Source organism: Leopardus geoffroyi, chromosome A3 (genome assembly GCF_018350155.1).
Source record: "Leopardus geoffroyi isolate Oge1 chromosome A3, O.geoffroyi_Oge1_pat1.0, whole genome shotgun sequence".
Classification (NCBI taxonomy): domain Eukaryota; kingdom Metazoa; phylum Chordata; class Mammalia; order Carnivora; family Felidae; genus Leopardus; species Leopardus geoffroyi.
Window position 1 is genome coordinate 52,555,253 of NC_059336.1, and position 24,391 is coordinate 52,579,643.

The window sequence follows — 24,391 nt, forward strand, 5'->3', positions numbered from 1 at the left end:
ATTGCTTAGAGATCATGATTATACCAATTTCTTTGGCATGGATGATGGTCCAGTATTAGCCACAAAGCTAAGGACACTGGCCTTGCTCAATATTCTGATTTTAAGGCAGGTTAATTAAAGCAAATTCATAGAAAGTTTTGTGGGAGATTGAAATTATGGCTTCAGGGTCAACTAGTGGGATTGTGGATCTCAGAGAGAAGAAAAAGTTATTCTGCCCAGTGGATGCCAGTCACATTAAGAAATGAAGCCCCAAAAGAACCATAGAATCCAATGGTGGCTCTCAGTGGATGCAGGCCAGGTCTCTACCCCACCTTAGATGAAGAGGTAAATGACCTCTTGCTCCTAAGTAAACATGCTCCTCCTTTTGTTGCTATCCAGATTGCTTTCCCTGAAGGACACCCCACAAGCTAGTCAAATGCAAATGGTCTCTTTTACTGTGGCTACCTTGGATAATAGGGTTGTTGGTAGATCCCTCCAGCCTAACTCTATCTCAGGAGATGAGCTGGAACAAAATTAGCCAGGTATACAACTGTACTGAACGATGGCTGAGCACCAAGTGTTGCAGGCTCTATGTAGCAGGGGTCAATTCAGCAGGCACAAATTCTGACCCAGAGTTCATCTCTTCTACATTAAATGGTGCCAATGGAAGTGATGCTTAAAAGAGTCATTCCATCCTTACACCATGCCTCAAATTATATTTACCCCAGGCCAAATGACCCTACTGTCATAACCAAATCAGACCCATCTTGGCTGGCAGGTTTGTGCTCTAACCACCCTATCATAGTTTTCATGCGGTTATCTCTGGATTGTACATCTGCCATCCACAAAATATCCCTACTGTGAGCCTATCAATGTATCCAGAATCTATATGCATTATGGATGTGGTCCCCACAAAGTTCAGTCATGGATGTTGCATGCTCCTTTGCAAAGTGCACCCTGATGATCTAATGGAGCCCAATGAGGTCTGCCCATCTAGTAGTAGAGTTCACACTTGTAGTCCCACCCCGAGCCAGGCCTCTAGGACATGTACTTGGTATTTAACACCAGCAGCCACTTCTACCCTTCATGGATCTTCACCTGGGAAACCACCCTCTCCTGGCCTCACCATCCCCAAGCACAGCAATGCCTCAGATGACACTGCCCAGCCCAAGAGCTCTTGCTGCCATTAGAGTTGTGACTGCCTTACAGACAGCAATGCCACAACCCAAGGGAAAGATGAGAGACAATGTACCTCAACCTTACTTGACCTTGGGATTCCCACCTTGAGATCACCTCTGCCCCAGGAAGGAAATGACTGTGGTAACTGTCAGCACAGAGGCCTCCATTTGTAAAAATGCCTCCACTTGATGGAACCTGAAGACCTCATAGATTCTACTTTTCTGAAAGAGCTATCTGCTTCTCTGGAGAAACTTGCCCCATCAAAACAATTGCAAAACCTCTGTTGACTGCCTGGTGGTGGTAGACATCATTTTACCTTTGTGGCAAGCCAAACAATGTATTCTTAACCACGCTAGCCAAAATATAACACTTCTTTGCAAAACTTTCTTAACCATGCATATCATAAAAAGTTGATTATTATTGATCAACTCTGAAACATACCAAACTAAAATTATTATATTTTAAGATAAAGAAAAAAATTCTTACTCCAGGTAAAAGATGAAATGATTCATAAAGTCAAGAGAATTAAACTGGCATCAGACTTATCAAAAACAGCATACAAAGCAAGTAAACAGTAGAACATTTTCAAGAAACTTAAGGAAAGAAAGTGTGAATGAAAGATATATCCAGGCAAGCTGTGCTTCAAGTATCAACACTATAGAAAACAGTTTAAAACATTCAAGAACACACACAGAATACAATATATATATATTTTCCTGAACAATTCATTAGGGTAAGTTTGATTTAACCAAAAGGAAAACATTAGTACAAGGATTGATAGTGAGAATTTCACATTATTTAATACTAGAACTAAAACTTAAAAGGGATGAAGGGATAGGTGGAAGAACAATATGTAAACCTTATAGGCTGTAATAAAGTAGAAAGAATGCAACTTAAAATTTAGAGTAGGATTACTGGTGGTTGTATAAGTAACAGGGGGAATAAAAAATTCCTTTGAAACTGGCAGATCAGGTAGTAAAAGCTTAAGTAAGAAAAAAGAGGATTAAGTACTTATAAAAGGTGATAATAATACATAAGCAACCAATTGCTAGAAAAAACTTAAGAATTTCCTAAAGAAAAAAAAAATGAAAAACTCCCACACAAAGCCATCCAAATTGGTAAGGAAGAAGTAAACCTTTAACTATTTGCAGATGACATGATACTATATATAAAAAAACCCCTAAAAACTCCACCAAGAAACTATTAGAACTGATAAATAAATTCATCAGAGTCACAGGATACAAAATTAATGTACAGAAATCTATTGCATTTGTATACAATAATAACTAAGCACCAGAAAGAGGAATTGAGAAAGTGACCCCATTTATAATTGCATCAAAAATAATAATATACCTAGGAATACAGTTATCCAAGGAAGTGAAAGATCTGTACTCTGAAAACTATAAAACATTGATGACATAAATTGAAGATGACACACAAAAAATGGAAAGACATTCCATGCTCATGGATTGGAAGAACAAATATTGTTAAAATGTTCATACTACCCAAAGTAATCTACACATTTAATGCAATCCCTATCAAAATACCAACAGCACTTATTCTCAACAAATAATCCTAAAATTTGTATAAAACCACAAAAGACCCCAAATAGAACAATCTTGAAGAAGAAAAACAAAGCTGGAGGTATCACAATTCTGGACTTCAAGATATACTACAAAGTTGTAGCAATCAAAACACTATGGTACTGACACAAACATAGACACATAGAGCGATAGACCAGGATAGAAAGCCCAGAAACAAACCCAAAATTATGTGATCATTTAATCTTCAACAAGCAGGAAAGAATATCCAATGGGAAAAAGACTCATTCTTCAACAAGTAGTGTTGGGAAATTTGGACAGCTACATGCAGAAGAATGAAGCTGGATCACTTTCTTACACCATACACAAATATCACTTCAAACTGGATGAAAAAGGCACCTGGGTGACTCAGTCAGTTGAGCATTTGACTTCAGCTTAGGTTATGATCTTGCAGTTTGTGAGTTTGAGCTCCACATCAGGCTCGCTGCTGTCAGCTCCTTCAGATCCTCTGTCCTCCTCTCTCTCTCTCTGTTCCTCCCGTTTGTGTTCTCTTTCTCAAAAATAAATAAAACTTAAAAAATGGGTGAAAGACCTAAATGTGAGACCTGAAACCATAAACATCCTAGAAGAGAGCACAGGCAGTAATTTCTCTGACATTGGCCATAGCAACATTTTTCTAGACATTACTCCCGAAACAAAGGAAATAAAAGCAAAAATAAACTATTGGAACCACATCAAAATAAAAATCTTCTGCTCAGAAAAGGAAACAATTAGCAAAACTAAAAAGACACCTTACTTAATGGGAGAAGATATTTGCAAATTATATATCTGATAAAGGGTTAGTATCTAAAATATATAAAGAACATATATAATTCAATGCCACAAAAACCAAGGGCACTTGCCACTAAAGTGGGCAGTTTTTCCACTAAAGTGGGCAGAAGACATGAATAGACATTTCTCCAGGAAGACTTACAGATGGCCAACAGACACATGAAAAGATGTTCAACATCACTCATCATCAGGGAAATGCAAATCAAAACTACAATAATGGGTGCCTGAGCGGCTCAGTCGATTGAGTGTTGGACTTTGGCTCAGGTCATGATCTTGCAGTTCATGGGCTTGAAACCTTCATAGCTCAGAGCCTGGAGCCTGCTTTGTATTCTGTGTCTCCCAATCTCTCTCTGCCCCCTTTTCATGCTCTCCCTGTCTCTTTCTCTCTCTCTCTCTCAAAAATAAATAAACTTAAAAAATATATGTATATATTTAAAAAAAATATGAGATATCACCTCACACCTGTCAGAATAGCTAAAATCAAAAACACAAGAAATAACAAGTGTTGGTGAGGATGTGGAGAAAAAGGAACCCTTTTGCACTGTTGGTGGGAATACAAACTGGTACAATCACTGTGGAAAACACTATAAAGCTTCCTCAAAAAATTAAAAAAATAAAAATATATTACTACAATATAGTAATCACAGTACTGGGCATTTACCCAAAGAATATAAAAACATTAATTCAAAAGGATATATGGACCCCTATATTTATTACATCATTATTTACAATAGCCAAAATATGGAAGAAGCCAAGTGTCCATCAATAGATGAATGGATAAAGAAGATGCAGTATTACTGAGCCATAGAAAATAATGAACTCTTGCCATTTGCAATGAGGTAATGACATGGATGGAGCTAGAGTGTATTATGCTAAGTGAAATAAGTCAGTCAGAGAAAGGCAAATACCATATAATTTCACTCATATGTGGAATTTAGGAAACAAAACAGATGAACAGAAGAAAAATTAAAAAAAAAAAAAAGAGAGAGACAAATCAAGAAAAGACTCTTAACTATGGAGAACAAACGGATGGTTACCAGAGGGGAACTAGATGAGGAGATGGGTCAAATAGGTGAAAGAGATTATAAATACACTTATTGTGATGAGCACAGAGTAACATATAGAATTGTTGAATCACTGTATTGTATACCTGAACTAATATAGCACTGTATGTTTACTATAATTGGAATTAAAATAAAAAACTTAAAAAAATAAAAACTCCCACACATTTTTTGAAAAAAAGAAAAACAAAAAGGATGTAACAAATAGGGAAAGAAACTAAATATTTCTTATTGCACATGACAATATTGTCACTAGCTAGACACCAAGACCTGATCTTACCCACCTGCTTGTAACCACCACCATTTGTCTTACATTTTCCCTCAAGCTCTTCTTTTCAGCTTATCTCTTAACTAGGGCAAAAGACCCAATGGTCATGGCATCCTGTGATGGAAACCAAAACTATCCCTCAAGCAATAACGACTGCCCTGATGATGAGCTCCAACTGGCCCAGACCACCCAGACCAGTTTGAGCTCAACACTCAACTCACATCTGTGCAGATGGACCATGGAGTGACCTGTGGAGTGACCAACAGTTACCTTTACTTCATTATAATATTAAAATCTCCACCCAAGGAGGAGCACAGGCTTCATTAACATAACATGCAATGTATGTATAGGCATGTTTCCTTAAGGCGCATGCATGACGTTATGCCTCCCCCTTAACATACATGACAAAACTTCCCTTTCTGAATATTTATCCTAACCCTAAATAAAATGAACCCATTTACCCTTGTTGTGAGAGTCATGGCTTTGGAAATTATTCCCCATGATCTCCTTATTTGCTGCAAATAAAGTTTCCTTTGTGTGACAGCTCTACCTGGTGTAGTTTTTATCTGTGACTCACTAAGGAGTAAACTCATGTTAGTTTGACATATGACATATGATATATGACATAATTGTGAACAAACATATCAGCCATATCAATAAATGTGAGTGGGATTAAATCATCTATTATAAATAGATGATTCAAGGGTGCTTGGCTGGCTCAGTTGGAAGAGCACATGACTCTTGATCTTGGGGTTGTGAGTTTGAGCCCCATGTTGGATATAGAGATTACTTAAGTGAATAAAAATAGGTTCAAATTGGCTCATAAGAGAAAACCCAATCATATGCAGCATAGAAGACACACCTAAAACACAAGAAAGAGTAAAAATAAAAAGGTAGATAGATATACAAAATGCAAATGGAAACTACAAAAAAGCAAGGATTATGATATTATCAGATAAAGTAGTATTCAACCCCAAAAGCATTATATAAGAGAAGAAAGGAACTCTGGAAGTGCCTGGGTGGCTTGGTCAGTTAAGGGTCTGACTCTTAATTTTGGCTTAGGTCATGATCTCATGGTTCATGGGATTGAGCCCTGCATCAAGCTCTGTGTTAACAGTGCAGAGCCTCCTTGGGATTCTCTCTGTCCCTCTCTCTCTGCCAGTCCTTGTGCATGTACTTGTGTGTGCTCTCTCTCTGTCTCAGCATAAATAAATAAACTTAAAAAAAAGAACTTTATAATGCTAAAGTCTCCATTATAATAATACAATAGAAAAATCATGAATATTTATGTACCAAATAACAGAATAATCACTTATATAAAACAGAAACCACAGTAGATGTAAGGAAAAATAGAAATACACTAATAATAGGATGTTTAATTCTTAGTACATGACAAGTCAAGTGGACAAAAAGAAAAAGCATATATAAGATTTAAACAACATACAGAATATATTAGATCTGGATAATAGAGAATGTATTTTCTCAAGTGCACACAGAATATTCGTAAAAATTGATAATATAGTACAAATGAATAATTTTGAAAAAGGTGGAATACTACAAACAACACTCTTTGATCACAAGTGCAATAAAACTAGTAATTAAATACAAAGCCCCCCCCCCCCCAAAAAAAAACACCCTTCCATCTGGAAATTAAAAACATCTACTAAATGTCTCTGGTGTAAAATTACAGGAATTCTGAAAAATGTGGTAAAATGAAATGTAAAGAAAACACTACATATCAAAACCAAATATATTTAAAATAACAATCGAGAAAAATGTATAGTCATAAACAGAGAATGGCTGAAAATGAATGGATTAAATCCCCGGCTCAAAGAACACTGACAAAATTCAACAGTGATTTATGATTAAAGACTCTGAGAAAATAAAGAATTGAAGGGAGCTTCTTTGTCCTGATAAAGAATATCTACAAAAAAGTTTTAGCTAGCATCATACTTGATGGTAAGACCTGGATGCTTTTCCCTTAAGATCAGGAAGAAGACAAGGATGTTTGTTTTCATGATTTCTGTTTGACATTGCACTGGAGGTTCCAGGGAATGCAATAAAGCAAGGACAAGAAAATAACAGATATCCAGACTGGAAAGGAAGAAGAAAAAATTCATTATTCACAGAACACATGATGGTTCATGTAGAAAACCCAATAGAATATACAAAAAAGTTACTAGAGTCAATAAGCTAGGATGCAGGATACAAGGTCCAATACAAATAGCAATTATATTTCAGTATACCAGCAACAAATAAAGATTAAAATAGAAAAATGCCATTTATAATAGCATTAAATAAACATTTTTAGGGTTAAATTTGATTGAAGATGTGCCAGACATAAGTGATAGAAGGTACCAGACACCAGCAAGGGAAATTAAACAAAGCCTAAATAATTGAGATGAACCACATTCCCAGATCAGAAATCCTGATTTTGTTAGGGTAATACTTCTTCCCAAACAGATCAATAGATTCAATGCAATCCCAACCAAATATTGGAAGATATTTTTTTCCTAGAAACTAACAGTCTGATTCTAGAATTTACAAAGATCCTAAAATAGCTAAAGCAACTTTGAAAAAGAAGAAATCTGAATTTATAACACCTAATTTCAAAGCTTATAAAGCTACAGCAAGCAGAAGGTGTAGTGTTGGCATAGAGATAGACACAAAATGGAGAGGAACAGAATAGAAAATCTAGAATATACCTATACATATATGGTTAGTTGATTTTGGAAAAGAGGCCAAGGTTATTCAATGGGAAAAAAAGATATATTTTTTTCAACTAATGGTGCTAGAATAGTTGACCCAATCAATAATGGGTTTTCAGTAGGTATTATTTTAAAAATAAAAAAAATAATTTGGGCTTGAGAGTTAATAATTTGCTCAATGTCACCCAGATAAACATTTGAAGCTGGATTATTTGATTTCAAAGTCTATGGCCTTTCATCATTGGGTTGTCATCTATTACAAAAGCTAGTATTTGCCACTATTTACTTTATAAAAACATGTCCTTTATTCTTTTTTTTTTATTATATGAAATTTATTGTCAAATTGGTTTCCATACAACACCCAGTGCTCATCCCAAAAGGTGCCCTCCTCAATACCCATCACCCACCCTCTCCTCCCTCCCACCCCCCATCAACCCTCAGTTTGTTCTCAGTTTTTAACAGTCTCTTATGCTTTGGCTCTCTCCCACTCTAACCTCTTTTTTTTTTCTTTTTTCCTCCCCCTCCCCCATGGGTTCCTATTAAGTTTCTCAGGATCCACATAAGAGTGAAACCATATGGTATCTCTCTTTCTCTGTATGGCTTATTTCACTTAGCATCACACTCTCCAGTTCCATCCACGTTGCTACAAAAGGCCATATTTCATTTTTTCTCATTGCCACGTAGTATTCCATTGTGTATATAAACCACAATTTCTTTATCCATTCATCAGTTGATGGACATTTAGGCTCTTTCCATAATTTGGCTATGGTTGAGAGTGCTGCTATAAACATTGGGGTACAAGTGCCCCTATGCATCAGTACTCCTGTATCCCTTGGATAAATTCCTAGCAGTGCTATTGCTGGGTCATAGGGTAGGTCTATTTTTAATTTTCTGAGGAACCTCCATACTGCTTTCCAGAGCGGCTGCACCAATTTGCATTCCCACCAACAGTGCAAGAGGGTTCCCGTTTCTCCACATCCTCTCCAGCATCTATAGTCTCCTGATTTGTTCATTTTGGCCACTCTGACTGGCGTGAGGTGATACCTGAGTGTGGTTTTGATTTGTATTTCCCTGATAAGGAGCGACGCTGAACATCTTTTCATGTGCCTGTTGGCCATCCGGATGTCTTCTTTAGAGAAGTGTCTATTCATGTTTTCTGCCCATTTCTTCACTGGGTTATTTGTTTTTCGGGTGTGGAGTTTGGTGAGCTCTTTATAGATTTTGGATACTAGCCCTTTGTCTGATATGTCATTTGCAAATATCTTTTCCCATTCCGTTGGTTGCCTTTTAGTTTTGTTGGTTGTTTCCTTTGCTGTGCAGAAGCTTTTTATCTTCATAAGGTCCCAGTAATTCACTTTTGCTTTTAATTCCCTTGCCTTTGGGGATGTGTCGAATAAGAGATTGCTACGGCTGAGGTCAGAGAGGTCTTTTCCTGCTTTCTCCTCTAAGGTTTTGATGGTTTCCTGTCTCACATTCAGGTCCTTTATCCATTTTGAGTTTATTTTTGTGAATGGTGTGAGAAAGTGGTCTAGTTTCAACCTTCTGCATGTTGCTGTCCAGTTCTCCCAGCACCATTTGTTAAAGAGGCTGTCTTTTTTCCATTGGATGTTCTTTCCTGCTTTGTCAAAGATGAGTTGGCCATACGTTTGTGGGTCTAGTTCTGGGGTTTCTATTCTATTCCATTGGTCTATGTGTCTGTTTTTATGCCAATACCATGCTGTCTTGATGATGACAGCTTTGTAGTAGAGGCTAAAGTCTGGGATTGTGATGCCTCCTGCTTTGGTCTTCTTCTTCAAAATTCCTTTGGCTATTCGGGGCCTTTTGTGGTTCCATATGAATTTTAGGATTGCTTGTTCTAGTTTTGAGAAGAATGCTGGTGCAATTTTGATTGGGATTGCATTGAATGTGTAGATAGCTTTGGGTAGTATTGACATTTTGAAACATGTCCTTTATTCTTAACTGATTTCAAGCTCTTCAAGGGTGCTGTCTGTGACTGTGTGCTGTTTCCTTTTTGTTTTTTTTTTTAATTTTTAAGTTTGATTTTGTGGTTTTTTTTCAAACGTTTACTTACATTCTAGTTAGTTAACATATAGAGTAATAATGGTTTCGGGAGTGGAATTTAGTGATTCATCACTTACATATAACACCCAGTGCTCAACACACCAAGTGCCCTCTTTAATATCCATCACCCATTTAGCCCATCTCCCACCTACCTCACCTCCATCAACCCTCAGTTTGTTCTCTATGGTTGAGTCTCATATGGTTTGTTTCCCTTTCTTTTTTCCCTTCCCCTATGTTCATCTGTTTTGTTTCTTAAATCCTACATTTGATATTTGTGTATGTGTGCTGTTTCTTAGTATCTTTGGTGTGAAGTGTAATTGTTTGTTAATGATAATGATGCTATATATAATTTTGTTGGATTCTGTGGTTGACTGGTTATAGATGAAATATATTTGAAGATAATCCTCTATGCCAAAGGAGCACAATCACAGAGGAATATGGTTCTTAATCACTGGATGCTAGGAGTCCTCACCCTGCCTTCTCTGTGTTATATATTAATGATCACTCTTGAATTCCCAATCACCAGTAGGAAGTAAGCTGTCTGATGTTACCCAATTGCATATTTTATTTTATTTTATATTTTATTTTATTTTATTTTTAGATTTTCTGTTAACAAAATTTCTTTTTTTTAATTTCTTTTTTTAAAATTTCTTTTTAAATTTACATCCAAGTTAGTTAGCATATAGTGCATCAATGATCTCAGGAGTAGATTCTTTAATGCCCTTTATCCATTTAGCCCAATCCCCCTCCCATCTGGTAACCCTCTGTTTGTTCTCCACATTTAAGAGTCTCTTATGTTTTGTCCCCCTCCCTGTTTTTATATTATTTTTGCTTCCCTTCCCTTATGTTTATCTGTTTTGTATCTTAAAGGCCTAACATTAGTGAAGTCATATGTTATTTATCTTTGTCTGACTAATTTCACTTAGCATTATACCCTCTAGTTCCATCCATTTAGTTGCAAATGGATTTCATTCTTTTTGAATCTTATGGGAGTCCTCTGTGCTTCCTGGATTTTGATGTCTGTGTTTTTCCCGGGTTAGGAAAGTGTTTCTTTTTTTTTTGAAAAGTTTTTTTTTGCTATGATTTGCTCACATAACCCTTCTACCCCTTTTTCTGTCTCTTCATCTTCTGGGACTATGATTCTGATGTTTTTCCTTTTTAATGAGTCACTGATTTCTCTAATTCTTAAATCGTGACCTTTTGCCTTAGTCTCCCTCTTTCTTTCTGCTTCATTATTCTCCATGTTTGTCCTCTATATCACTGATTCACTGTTCTGCCTTACCCATTCTTGCCACCGTGGCATCCATTCGACATTGCAGCTCAGTTATAGCATTTTATTTCATCTTGACTAGCTTTTACTTCTTTTATCTCCACAGAAAGGGATTCTAATCTATTTTTGACCCCAGCTAGTATTCTTATTATCATGATTCTAAATTCTGGTTCAGACATCTTGCTTGTATCTGTGTTGATTAAGTTCCTGGCTGTCATTTCTTCCTGCTCTTTCTTTTGGGGTGAATTCCCTCATTTCATCGTTTTGAAGGAAGAAAAGGAATTAATAAGGTAAAAATTTTTTTTAGTTAAAAAAAATTAAAAACAACACACACACACACACACACACACACACACACAAATCAAATAAATGATGTTAGCCCCTAGGTGTGTTTTGGTCTGGTTGTTGAAAGAAGCTTGATAGATTAGAGAAAAGAGAGGGGGAAAAAAAAAGAAAAACATTTGAAAATTTGAAAAAATGAGTAGAATGAAATATAATAAAATGAAATGATGGAATAGAATTTGAAAAATTTTACAAAAAAGTAAAAAAATATAGTAGAAAAAAGTTAAAGAAAAATATTTTTAATAAAAATGGAAAATAAAAATAATTTTTTTCTCTTTCTGTTTACAAGAAAAAGAAAAGAAAGGAAAAAGGAAAAAAAAAGAAAATTGAATAGATGGACCAGTGAACAACTGAAATATGACTGAAATTACATCATTTTCTCCTAGATGTCAAACTATGAAGCACTTTATAGTCCATAAACTAAGCAGGCAGAGAGAGTTGTGGTGTTCCTGAAGAGCGAGATTGGCCCAATTGGGCTAGGCTTAGTGTAATGGTCCATTCTCCAGTAGGTGGTGCTGCTTAGCTTACTGGGGTGGATTGTTGTGGCACTTGTAGATGTGTACACGCATGCACGGGAGGGGTGAAAATGATGCCACCCAGCTACCAAGTCTCTAGTATCAGAACTCTGTTCTCCCCAATCAGCAATTGTGCACCCATCCTTTGTCTCTGGCTTCCATCTACTGCCTGCTTTTACACTGTCTGTGACCACGCTATCAGGTTGCCATGTGGCACCTCTCTCCTGAGTTCTATCTCAGATGTGGCTGTGTTTCCTGACCCCTCGCTTCTGAGGGACTGCAGCTTTGACCCTCTGGAGGAGGGTCTCACCAAGCAATGGCCGGGTGCTGGCTGCACCCAGGAATGTTTGTGGGACCGAGCTGCTGCTAGTGCCCAGAGACTGGGGCTGGGTGTCAGCCTTCCCCAGAAAAAGTTCACATGATGATGTAGCAGCAGCATTTCAGGGATTATGAAAAGTCACAACACACATCTGGCACCAGGCTTCACCCTTAATGACCTTGTTCCAGCAGCAGCAAATGTGGTTGTTCTCTAGGGTCTGCTGGGACCAGGTGGCCACACAGCCTCTACCAAATGTCCTTCCAGAAGGGGAACCCCCTTTCCTCATGTGGCCTGAGGATCCCCAGACCTCATTCTGCTCCTGGGAATTTGCCCTTCCCACCAAAGCACTGCCAGGTATTGAGCTGCAGAGTTTCAGACTCTGCACTCCCCCTGTTTATAGAGTCTCAATGGAATTTAAACCCTCTCCTTTCTCCTTTCTCCCTTTTTAGTTCAGTTCCTGCAGCTGTTTCCACTTTTCCACTTTCTCTCCAGCTGCTTGGGGGGGTGCCTTTCCTGTACTCTCCCCCCATTTCTGTCCTCTCTCCTCAAGCAAAAACAGCTCCCTGCTCTCCATGGCTTCTCTCTCCCCAGTTCACCTCTCCACGCCATATACCTGCCTCTGGTTCAGGTTGTGCAGATTGTTGTGTTAATTCTCAAATAAGTTTTCTAGGTGTTCAGGATGGTTTAGTGTTGATCTGGCTGTATTTCATGGACACGAGGTGCAAAATAAAACTTCCATGCTGTTCTGCCATCTTGGCTCCTCCCCAATCATATATTTTAGAAGAAGAATTTAAGAGTATTATTTCCCAATTGAAGTGAGTACTTTGATCATAACCTTTTCCCCAGTAACCTTGAAATATTTTCCAGAAGGTTGATTGTAGAAATAATTCTATTCTCAGATGCAAACTCACCTAACACAGTAGTCATGGGTCTTAGCTACAACATCATAGGCCTTATTTGGGCACTTACCTGAGTTGAAGGGTGGAGGTAGAGTCCACTCAATGAAAGGTTGCCGGTCAAAGGTGTTGGCCCGTTGGCACTTCTGCACATCTCCGTCATTTTGGATCATGTCCACAATCTCCTGTGTCCAGGTTGTGCCTAGAGGCAATAATGATTGTCAATTCCATCCACTCACTGCACAGTTCAATTCATTTCCTTGATTATTTATGTATTCAGTAAAATTTACATTTGCTGAGTGTTAAACAGAATCAGCTTACTTACCTTATTCTCTTTAATTCCCAGTGCCTTGCATAGGGCTTTGCAACTGGTAAATGTAGTCTGAGTGAATGAATACTGAATCAAGTGAATGTAGGGACATACAGAGATGAATTAGCCATCCTCCCTGTCCTATGACATTTACAATCTTTTTGGAGGAGATAAGATAGGACAGTGACTGCTTTTTGCCTAGCTTATATCCATTCTTCCTTTCTTTCTCAAGTTAATAGATCCTTAATTTTTAGCTGGGCATATAGCTACTTGCCTCAAAGGTAATATTTTTCTTGTATGATGTGGCCATGTCATTTTGGGAAGTTTTCTTTAAAGGGAAGGGACATGATCTTACTCCTCCCTTCCTACCTTCTTGCTGCTTTTTGGAATGTGCATGTGATAGCTAGAGCTCCAGGAGTCAGATTGGACAATAAAACCAAAAGCTACACCTGGAGATGGTGCAGCAGAAAGTTAGAAAAAGCCCAGGTCTTTGATGATCAAGGCAGCCACCATTTCATAACAGACTACTAATTCTCCAGACTGCTTTTTCTTTTGTGTTATTTTGGGTTTTTGACACTTCTGGCCAAATTGAATCCAAACAGACACAGAAGAAGAGTGGACATAGACATATAGATAGACAAAGAGGTAGACTGTGCTCATTGTCCATCAGATACCCATTTTCCTCTTTACATCAGAAGTATTTGTGTCTTTCTGGCTTTTAGCAAAATCTGCTCCTTACTGATACATATGACATATACACAGATAACTAGAAGATGAAAAGTATATAGTAAAAGCCAAAAGGATGTGCAAAGGGCTAGAGGACTGGTCTACAGAGGAGGAGATCCAACTTGCTGTGGAAGAGGTCCATAAGGCTCAGCTGAGATGGCTTTGGAGTGTAGAGTCAAGCAGGACTGAATGTCCATTCACATTAAGAAGCCAGGGCATCCCAGGCAGGGAGACTCAGGAGCAGGATAAAGAGTCACATTTCCTCACTGGGAAGTATAAGCAGGCTCACAGTGGGTAGGAGGTGGTAGGGAAGGTGAGGGAATAAGGCTGGAGACTTGGGGACTGTCTTATGAGGGGATTTGGGACTGACTGCATAATTTCAAAGGTGAGCTGAAAAACATTTCTGCTCTGAGATGCAATGCAAATTCAAATTCAGTTCTGGGCAGGAGAAATGTCCTGTGCAAATCAGACAAAGAAGGAGATTCTTGAAACAACTGAACCCTGATGACAGGAAGACCCTTCTCTAGTTGAAGTAATGCTGAATCATGAGAACAGAGTGAGGTTAAGGAGGGAATTCCCAGCCAGAGAGGACAGGAACAGTCTAATGAAGGTTTGAAGAATTGTAGTGACCAGACTATTTTCTGAGTTCTTTCTGGTTATGAATACCTAGAGTACCTTTTGGTGAGTCAAATGGTCACTGAGACTTTCCCAAACTGGCTACAGCTTCAACTTCCATGCCTCACTCAGTCACTTGACATTATAAGCACAGGTAATGCAGGGGGATCATCAATCATTCCTGGAGCTTCCCCAGTTAGGATTCTCCCACCCCTGTACAAGCCTGGGAACCCTTGCCTTTTCAGACCTTCACTTTTGTCACAACCTCCTCTTCATTTTATGAGGTCCTGGTAAGTACCATCTCCCCTCCTCCAGATTCTTCCAACTGTGCTTGGGGTTGGACCCAGTACTATCAGAACATTTCATATGGGGGTGAAAGCCCTCATTTCCACATCAGTGTCCCCCACTAAGAGATGTTTTTTATGGGCAAGGGGTGCTGTCACTCCAGGACTTCCTCGTGGATGGGAACCAGGAGTGGCTGGGTTGGCAAGATGACTGTAATAACTTCTGTGCAATTTCTCAGACTCTGCTTTTAAATAATTCATTCAGTCCTTTGAAGATTTGGGATTCTGGCAATCTTTCTCCATCAGAGACCTAAGAAAACAGGAGAACCTTGGATCCTAGGGGATTGGAGCCCAGAAACAAGTCTGGTTTCATTTTTCCTGGGGCCAGGCCTGGAGAAAATCTGCATTTTTTAAAATCAGGAGGCCCCTGATCCTCTATAGCTGGCCTCCCCACTTCCAGTTTCGCAAACCTACCTGCCTTGGCATAGGATGCAATGAGGAGATCATCAGGTCTTGCTTGGAAATTCCAGATGTTGTCCCAATTTTCACTAATCATCTTGGTCACAAGGATTCCATTCACTTCCTTGGTTTCTGGTTGAATATATTTTTCCACCAGCTGAAGATCTTTCATTTCCTCCAGGGACATCTTTCTACATAGACTTATGAGACAGATGCATAAAAGAAAAGTGTGCTTGTGTCAGCTTAGAACAGTCATTCCTGTCAAGAAAATATTCTCTGAGAAAGTTAGGAGAAGGGCACTTGGGTGCCTCAGTCAGTTAAGGGTCTGACTTTGTCTCAGTTCATAACCTCTCGGTCTGTGAGTTTGAGCCCCCATCGGGCTCTGTGCTGACAGCTCAGAGCCTGGAGCCTGCTTCAGATTCTGTGTCCCCCTCTCTCTCTGCCCCTACCCACTTGTACTCTCTCTCTCTCTCTCTCTCTCTCAAAAGTAAAATAAATGTAAAAAAAAGAAAGAAAGAAAGAAAGGAGAGACATGGTGGGCATTCATTACTATGCTTAATGTTAACTTAAGTAAGAGAAGTCATGGTGGAGCCAGAAAGCATTTTCAATAGCTTTGTTTTAGAGCATCAGGATGATGAAGACAGGAACATATTTCAGAGGAAAGCACACTGGGAAATCAGCTAGACTGCATGGGTTTCAAGGAGCTCATCAGGTATGGCTTGTCTGAGGCCTGAGTGACAAGAGGGGACCAGGGCAGAAAGCCACTGGGTTCACAGGCCCTTGTCAAGTTTGAGCAACAAGAGAGGGCAAGAACAGAATCAGCACTTGGGCTAATTGGGTCGTTGAAATCACGTCTGACCTAGACAGCTCTAGATCTGACCAGAATCATAGAGCGGGTGGGGCAGAAAGGGATCTCAGTGTGTCAGGTCTGCATTACACGAAAGTCTCCCTGCGGGTCTACAGCTCCAGGTATCACTCCCTGCCCCAAATCTCTGGCTGAAGAGCAACATTTGCCAGCTGAGAAGGTAACCTCAGTTTGCTTGGGGGAGTAATCCCCACTGGCTTGGGATGCCACAGCTGTTCCCTTTGCAGATAACTTATTTCAGTTTCTTGAAATCCTACATCTATTATAGAAATGTAGCACACTAAATCAAACCACAGCATTACTAGTTTTAAGTTTAAGAATAATCTTGGCACACTTAGTGAGTACTTATTATGTAGAAGAAACTTTGACATACTGGAATATCCAACAGATAAGCCTTGCAATTAGAAGTTAAAATGTTATTGGGGTGCCTGGGTGGCTCAGTCGGTTAAGTGTCCAACTTCGGCTCGGGTCATGATCTCACAGTTTGTGAGTTCGAGCCTCGTGTTGGGCTCTGTGCTGACAGCTCAGAGCCTTGAGCCTACTTTGGATTCTGTGTCTTCCTGTCTCTGTGCTTGCACTCTCTCTCTCTCTCACAAATAAATAAAATGTTAAAAAAATTTAAAAAAAGTTAATATGTTATTATTTTAATGTTTAGACTTGGGATTTTAGGCTGAAAGTTTAGGCAATTTTACTTTGTTTACGAGAAATGTTTAAGAGAATTTAAGAGTCAATTCAAAGCTTAATTTTGCTAGATTTGTGAGATTTAATGAAGTAATTAGGATTTCTTCCTATTTTGTTATTGTCAGACAACCGAAGAACTTAAAAAGAATAAATGTAATTTATTTAGTGGAATCTTATTAACTAGGTTGAAGAAGCCTTTGTAAGTGGAAAACATTTACACATATGCCCTTGATATTCTGTGATATACTGTTTTAATCTTAATTCTCAGTTTTGCTTTCTCATCTGTAGCATGAGGGGATCAGGCTATAACTCCAAGTTGCCTCTGACTTAACTGCATATCTAATTTAACATTTTCTTTAGCTGAAAGTCAGATAAAATCATGACCACTCCATTCACAAGGAGGTTTTGCTTCCTGAGATCTCTTCCCTCAATCCTAAAATTTAAAGTGATCAAGCAGAATATGCAATTGCGCTCTTGACAGAGCTTGACTGTGGCATTTCCCTTCACCTGTCCTCCACCTTGGGGGTCTTCATGCAGGCATGGCACACCACATCCAGGTCTGTCATTCCAACTGGTCTGTCCCTCCTCCATCTCTCTTCTAGCTATTTTCAGGCAGCAATAGATGCTTCTGGATCACTTGGGATGCCTCTGTGACTGCAGGGGAGGCCTGGGAGCTTGTGGTTCTCCAGCAGATGGGCTCTGGGTCTTGTTCTTCCATTTGGATGGGGCAGGTTTGCATTTACCTATCTTCTATTTTGGGTTTCCAGATACATTTTGTTTTGAAGAAAGGGCTCTGGGATGCCTAGAACAAGTGTGACAACCACCTTTTTAGGACACTGCTTTCCACTTCTAAAGCAGCAATTACAGTACTTTTCCAGGAATTAATGTCCCTAAAGTCAGAGGAGATGAATATTGGAGGTGGAGGAGAAGAGACAGGTGGAAGTGTACCCTAAAGCATACTGAAGCAAATGAAACAATTTTGGAGAACTTTCTTTTGTCTTAATGATTAAATGAGTTGCAGTGGAATATTGTTCAGAACTAAAAAGATGTGAGCTATTAAGCCATGAAAAGACATGGCAGAAACTTAAGTGCATACTACTAAGTGAAAGAAGTCAATCTGAAAAGACTTTATTACTGTATGATTACAACCACCTGCCATTCTGGAAAAGGTAAAACCACGGAGACAGCAAAAAGATCAGTGGTTGCCAGGGGTTGGGGGAAGAGAGGGAAGAATAAGTGCAGCAGAGACTGTCTTTAGATACTCTGTATAATACTATAATGATGGACACATGTCATTATACATTTGTCCAAACCCATAGGTCAGACGGCACCAAGAGAGAAACCTAATGTAAACTATGAATTTGGGATGATTATGACGTACTGATGCAGGTTCATCAATAGTAACAAATGTGACACTCTGGTGGAGGATTTTTCAAAAAAATTTTTTAGTGTTATTCATGAGTGGTATTTTAAAAAATTCAATTTCTGATTGTTCCTGGTATATAGAAATACAATTGATTTTTGTGTATTGATCTGTATTCTGCAATCCTGCTAAATTCACTTAATTAGTTCTACAAGGTTACTTATTGGTTCCTTCAGAAAAACAATATTGCATTAGCTATGACTTCCAGTAAAATGTTGAACAGAAGTGGTAAAAACAAACCTCCTGGTCTTGTTCCCAATTTTGGGAGTAAAGCATTCCATCTTTCATCTTCAAGTATGACATTAGCTATAGGTTTTCTGTAATGCCCTTTATTAGTAAAATGAAGTTCCCTTCTATTCCTAGTTTGATGTGAGTTTTAGCATAAACGGATATAGAATTTTGTCAAATTATTATTCTGCATTTACTGAGACCATTACACAAATTTTTCTTTTTAAGTCTATAAAAATTGTGAACTACATTGTTTGATTTTCAAATGTTAAACCAACTTTGCATCCTTGGGATAAACCCTACTTGGTCATGACATATTACCATTTTTGTCAATTGTTGGGTTGGATTTGGTAGAATTTTTGAATCCATGTTTGCAAGGAATATTGGTGTGTAGACTGTAGTTGTTATTATTTAATTGAAATGTCTTCATCTGGTTTTGCTGTTAGGTTAATGCTTGCCTTTGACTATTTATGCCTTTAAATTGTGTGTTTAGATCATTTTCATTTGCTGCGATTATTGATATGGTTGAGTTTAAATGTACCACTTTTCTATGTGTTTTCTATTTGTCTTATCTGTTCTTTGCTGTTTTTCTTGTCTTACCCTCTTTAGGATTAATTAGAATACTTTTTATAATTTTATTTTATCTTCTTTATCTGCTTATTAGTGATATAGAGTTGTTTTTGTTTTTAAATGATTGCTCTGGAGTTCACAGTATACATGTTTTAATTCATCACATTCTACCCTATGTAACATTATACTAATTCATATATAGTATAAAGATGGTAATAGCACATACTTCCTTTTGTTTCCACTCAGCCTTTGTGCTTGGTTGCCATTCATATTTACCTCCACGTACATTATAGACTCTACAATACCTTGTTGTTATCTTTTGCTTTCAACAGACATCTTTATTTTAAATATTTTTTAAATTATGAGAAATGCCTTTTATATTTACCCACATATTTACCATTTCTAGTGCTCCTCATTCTTTGTGTAGACCTACATTTTTGACCGGTTATCGTTTACCAGAAGAACTTCCTTTTCTGTTTCTCCATTTCTTCAACTGGTCTGCTGGTAATTCTCTCAGCTTTTCTATGTCAACAAGTGTTTTTATTTTGACTTCATTTTTGGAAGCTTTTTGCTGGGTCTGGAATTGTAGGTGCACGTTTTTGTCTTTCAGTACTTTCAGGATGTTGTTCCATGTACTCTGGCTCATCTCTGTTTCTCTGTACTGCATCTTGTTTCTTGGATGGCTCTTAATATGTTCTTTTTGTTTCTGGCCCTCAGCAATATCATTTTATTGTGCATTCATGTGTTTTATCTCATGTTTCTTTTGCTTGAGATTTATTTGGGCTTCTTGGATCTGTGAGTTTATACTTTTCATCCAATTATGAAAATTTTGGTCATTACTTCAAGTTTATTCCATTCCTCATCTTTCTCTTCCCATTTTGAGACTCACACTACACATTTGTTAGACTGTACGATGTCCCACAGTTTTTTTATTTTTATTTTTAAATGTTTATTTATTTTTGAAGGAGAGACAGAGTGTGAGCGGGGGAAGGGCAGAGAGGTAGGGAGACACAGAATCTGAAAAAGGCTCCAGGCTCTGTGCTGTCAGCACAGAGCCTGATGTGGGGCTTGAACTCATGAGCTGTGAGATCGTGACCTGAGCCGAAGTCAGATGCTTAACCGACTGAGCCACTCAGGCACCCCCACAATGTCCCATAGTTTAATGATGCTTCATTCTATTTTTCCCCTAATCTTCTGTGTTTCATTTTGAATAATTTCTATTTTGTTACACCTCCAAGTTTACTAATCTTTTCTTTAGCACTGTCCAGTCTGTTGCTTATCCTGTTTATAGTGTTGTCCATATTTGATGTTGTTTCTTTTTTTCATCTCTGGAAGTTTAATTGGGTCTTTTATATATCTTACATATCTCTGCCACCATGATCACACTTTCCTCTACCTTTTTGCAGATATGGAGTATTTTTAAAATAGCTGTTTTATTTTATTTCTTTTTGGGGGGAGGATATTTTTTAAAAATTTATTTTATGTAACCAAAACAGTTCATTCATTTCTCATAACACTTTCTCCTCACCTCTCCTCACCTCTGACAACCACCAATCTGTTTTCTGTACCTATGAGCTTACTTTAAAAAATACATGTATTTTTTTTTTCTGGATTTCACATAAAAGAGAGATCATACAGTATTTGTCTTTCTCTGTCAGATTTATTTCAGTTAGAATAATGCCTTTGAGGTCCATCCATATGGTTGCAAATGGCAATATTTCATTATTTTTTTAAGTAATCTCTACACCCAATGTGGGGCTTGAACTCCTAACCTCGTGATCAAGAGTCACACGCTCTACCAACTGAGCCAGACAGGTGCCCCTTATTCTTTTTTTGTTTATGTTTTGTTTTTAATGTTTATTATTTTTGACACAGAGGGAGAGAGAGAGACAACACATATGTGTGGGCACATGTGTGTGAGAGGGGGAAGGGAGAGAGGGGGAACATAGGATCTGTAGCAGACTCCACACTGACAGCAGTGAGCCCGATGTGGGACTCGAACTCATGAACCATTAGATCTTGACCTGAGCCAAAGTCAGACGTTAAACCTACTGAGTTGCCCAGGCACCCCCCCTTTTTTTAATGGCTGAATAATATTCCATTGTATATGTACACCACAAATCCCTTGTCAATTTATTCATTGAGGAACACTTAGGTTGTTTCCATATCTTGGCTATTGTAAATAATGCTGCAGTGAACATGGGGGTGCATGTATTTTTTTTAATTAGTGTTTTCATGTTCTTCATTAAATACACAAAAGTAGAATTGTTGGATCATAGAGTAGATGGATTTTTAATATTGTGAGAAATTTCCATACTGTTTTCATAATGGCTGCACCAATTTACCTTCCCATCAACAGTGCACAATCCTCACCATCACTTGCTATTTGGTGTCATTAAACAGGTGAGCCTCCTTCACTTTAAGTCTGGGAGTGGTCAGCTGCCTCTGTGTTGAGCCCTGGGGTGGGGGAGTCTGAGCACATGAGCCCCTTAAGAGCTGTTTCTCAGTTTGCTATATATAGTCTTATGGGTCTTGGGACATGAGCTTCCTTGGTTTTCAAAGTTAGATGTTTTAGAGACCCATTTCTCAGGTGTATGCCTTAAAAGTTGGGGTGCTCGATGTGGGCTCTTCAGGGAGAAACTGTGGGTTTTGATTTTCCTCCCAGCTGTGAGTTGCAGCACCAAAGGTAGGATTTTTGGTGAGATTTTGTCCCAGTCTCTCTACCTACTTCAATGTGGTCTTCCCATTTGCCCAATCCATAGCTGTTGCTCAGTCAGCCTTTAGGTTTTTTATTCAGGAAATTGTTCCATATGTGGCTATAGACTCAGTGAGTTTGTGAGAGGAGGTTGAGTTCAGGATCTTCCTACATTGTAATCTTGAACTGGAATTCAGTCTTTGGTGGGAAATATCCATGATGGGGAAGCTAGGCATACATTGGGAGGGGATATACGAAGAATCTCTATACCATCCTCTCAATTTTTCTGTGAACCTAAAATCACTTTAGAAAATAAATTCTTATAAAAAATTAAAATGAGTTTTCCATTCTTTCTTGTGATATATCTATTAATGTTTCATATAACAATATTTTGTCTCCACCCGGAATGTTCAAGTAAACTTGATGCTTCAGAGATATGTAGTCTGTTTCATGCACACCCAGAGCCACTACACATATTTTCTTTAGCATTTGTAGATTCGTAGATGCTATATAAAAACAAAATTAACAGGTTACCAGTCTGGCAGGATGGCTTTAATAGGGCCATGGAGACATAGTCACTTTAAGAAGTGACTCTAATGGTAGAAAATCCTGACAGGCCAGTGAAGCCAACTTTGGCAGGTGTTGCCCGCCATACCTGTTGGTGCTACCTCTTCTTCCTAAATGGGATGTATGTTTTGCCTGAGTTCTTTTAGAAATTGTTCTAGGTTTGGGTAGAAGTATGAGATATTTTAAAAATGGCATTTTTTCCAAATGTAGAGAAATATGATTCTACAGTGATTCCAAAGACAGCTTCAAGGAAGAGAGAATCTGGTCCCTGATGGAAATCCCTTTTCATCTACTATCATCTTCCTCTCCACCATGCCTGTGCTGTACCCATACTGGACTTATTTCCATTTTCTGAACCAGTCACAGTTAAGATTACTACCATTTCAGCACATACGAATGACCATACCAGAGGCTGTACTTAACCACAAGGTGGATGCCTCTCCCCTAATACAGGTCACCAACCATTTGGGGCTTTCAACTTTTGACTCTACCAACAACTCTACAGGCTCCACTTTCCATCATAAAACCAAAGCTCCCACCCCCACGCCCCCGTCATTCTCTAGGTCTCACCTCCACCATTTTGGCCTTTCTTAGTTACCTCTCCCTCACTACTTACTCTTCCCGTGTCTCTTCAGGTCGCGAGGGAGCTGCTGCCACTGGTCTGGGCCCACTGTAGGGCAGTTGACAGCCCTTGCAAAATGCATTGTTCTGAATTGCAAACTATACTCTCAAGCCAAACACTGGAAATTTTCAGGTCATGCTTCAGTTCAGGGAGGGGACTGCCTTTTCAGCCACTGGCAGTTTGATTTCATAGGACCACTTCCTCTGTTAGTGGGCACTACCCACTTCACTATTACCTGTGTGGATACTTTTACCAGCCTACTCCTTGCTACACCCACAAGGAACATTTTCATAGAGCAGATAATATTTCTTTTCTAAGTATGTCCTGCCCCCATTCAGCCCTCTTGATACCACTGACTCAGTTCAAGGATCTCATTTTACTGCCCTGGGCCCTCCTGCAGGACATCCAATGGAAATTTCACATCCCATACCACCACAGTCCTCTGGCATTATTGAATGTCACAGTGGTCTTTTAAAGTCTTTGCTCCTTAAGTGACAGGGCAACACACTGTCTCCTAAATGAACTTCGTTCCTGCAGGGACACTTTAAACTCTTGGCCATATGGCCACCACTCTCCTCACACCAATGGGCTTGTCTGGCCCTGCTGCCTGATTCTTATCACACGAATCTAATGCCTTCGCCTTATGGGAGATATTATTTACATGTTTTCCTACATTTTTGAGTCCCCTTCCCGATTTCAAACGTCAAACATCTTGCTTTCCAATATTCACTGGTGACCCAATGGGGGACAGGTGGTTAGTGATGATCCCCTGGTTGTAGGTAGTCCTGGCCCATTAGAAAAACAAAGACCCCCTCTACTGCTGCTGGGCCACACTTACCCACTTGATATGCAAACTCCAGCTGAAATTCCGAAGTTTAGTGGCTTCAGTGGATAGCTCATTTTTCCTAACCACACCTCCCCACGAGAAGTGAGACCCTAAAAGCCGATAAGGAGCTCAGGATGGCTGACACCAGAAATGTTAGATGATGGTGTGTTGTGACAGTCACAACACTTTGTCCTATCCTACTTTGGAGGAGGTTACCAGCAAGCAGCTGACCCACAATGGTCCCATAGTAAATCACTACGAGGAGCAGTCAGTGCACAGGCATGAAATTATAGCATACAGATGTTTGCTGCTGCTGGTCTTACTCTGTGCCTTGTGTGCCATGCCATCTGGGTCATGGGGCTTCGCCTGGATCCCAGAGAGGCAACACTAGAGAGTTGCTGAAACTGCCTGGCCACTCGCCTGCAATTGCACCCAGAGTCAGGGGAAGGCTAGTGTTGGAAGTCAGTTCTGGAGGGGCTACTTCTGAAAGGATGCCACATGTGGATACTAGCCGGCAGTTCAAGCCCTCTCTCTTAAATGGGACCAATGG

General features: G+C 39.0%; 1 protein-coding gene across 1 annotated transcript in view; it reads right to left on the minus strand.

Moving 5' to 3' along the window:
* The window catches only part of LOC123580591 (sulfotransferase 1C1-like), a 45,212-nt gene that overhangs the window by 14,791 nt on the left and 6,030 nt on the right, over nucleotides 1–24,391 (minus strand). Inside the window, exons 2-3 of the mRNA XM_045445535.1 lie at nucleotides 15,380–15,564; nucleotides 13,044–13,172 (exon numbers count right to left, since the gene is read on the minus strand). Of these exons, the coding sequence (XP_045301491.1) occupies nucleotides 13,044–13,172; nucleotides 15,380–15,551 (301 nt within the window). The 5' untranslated portion in view covers nucleotides 15,552–15,564. The remainder of the gene's footprint in view (nucleotides 1–13,043; nucleotides 13,173–15,379; nucleotides 15,565–24,391) is intronic.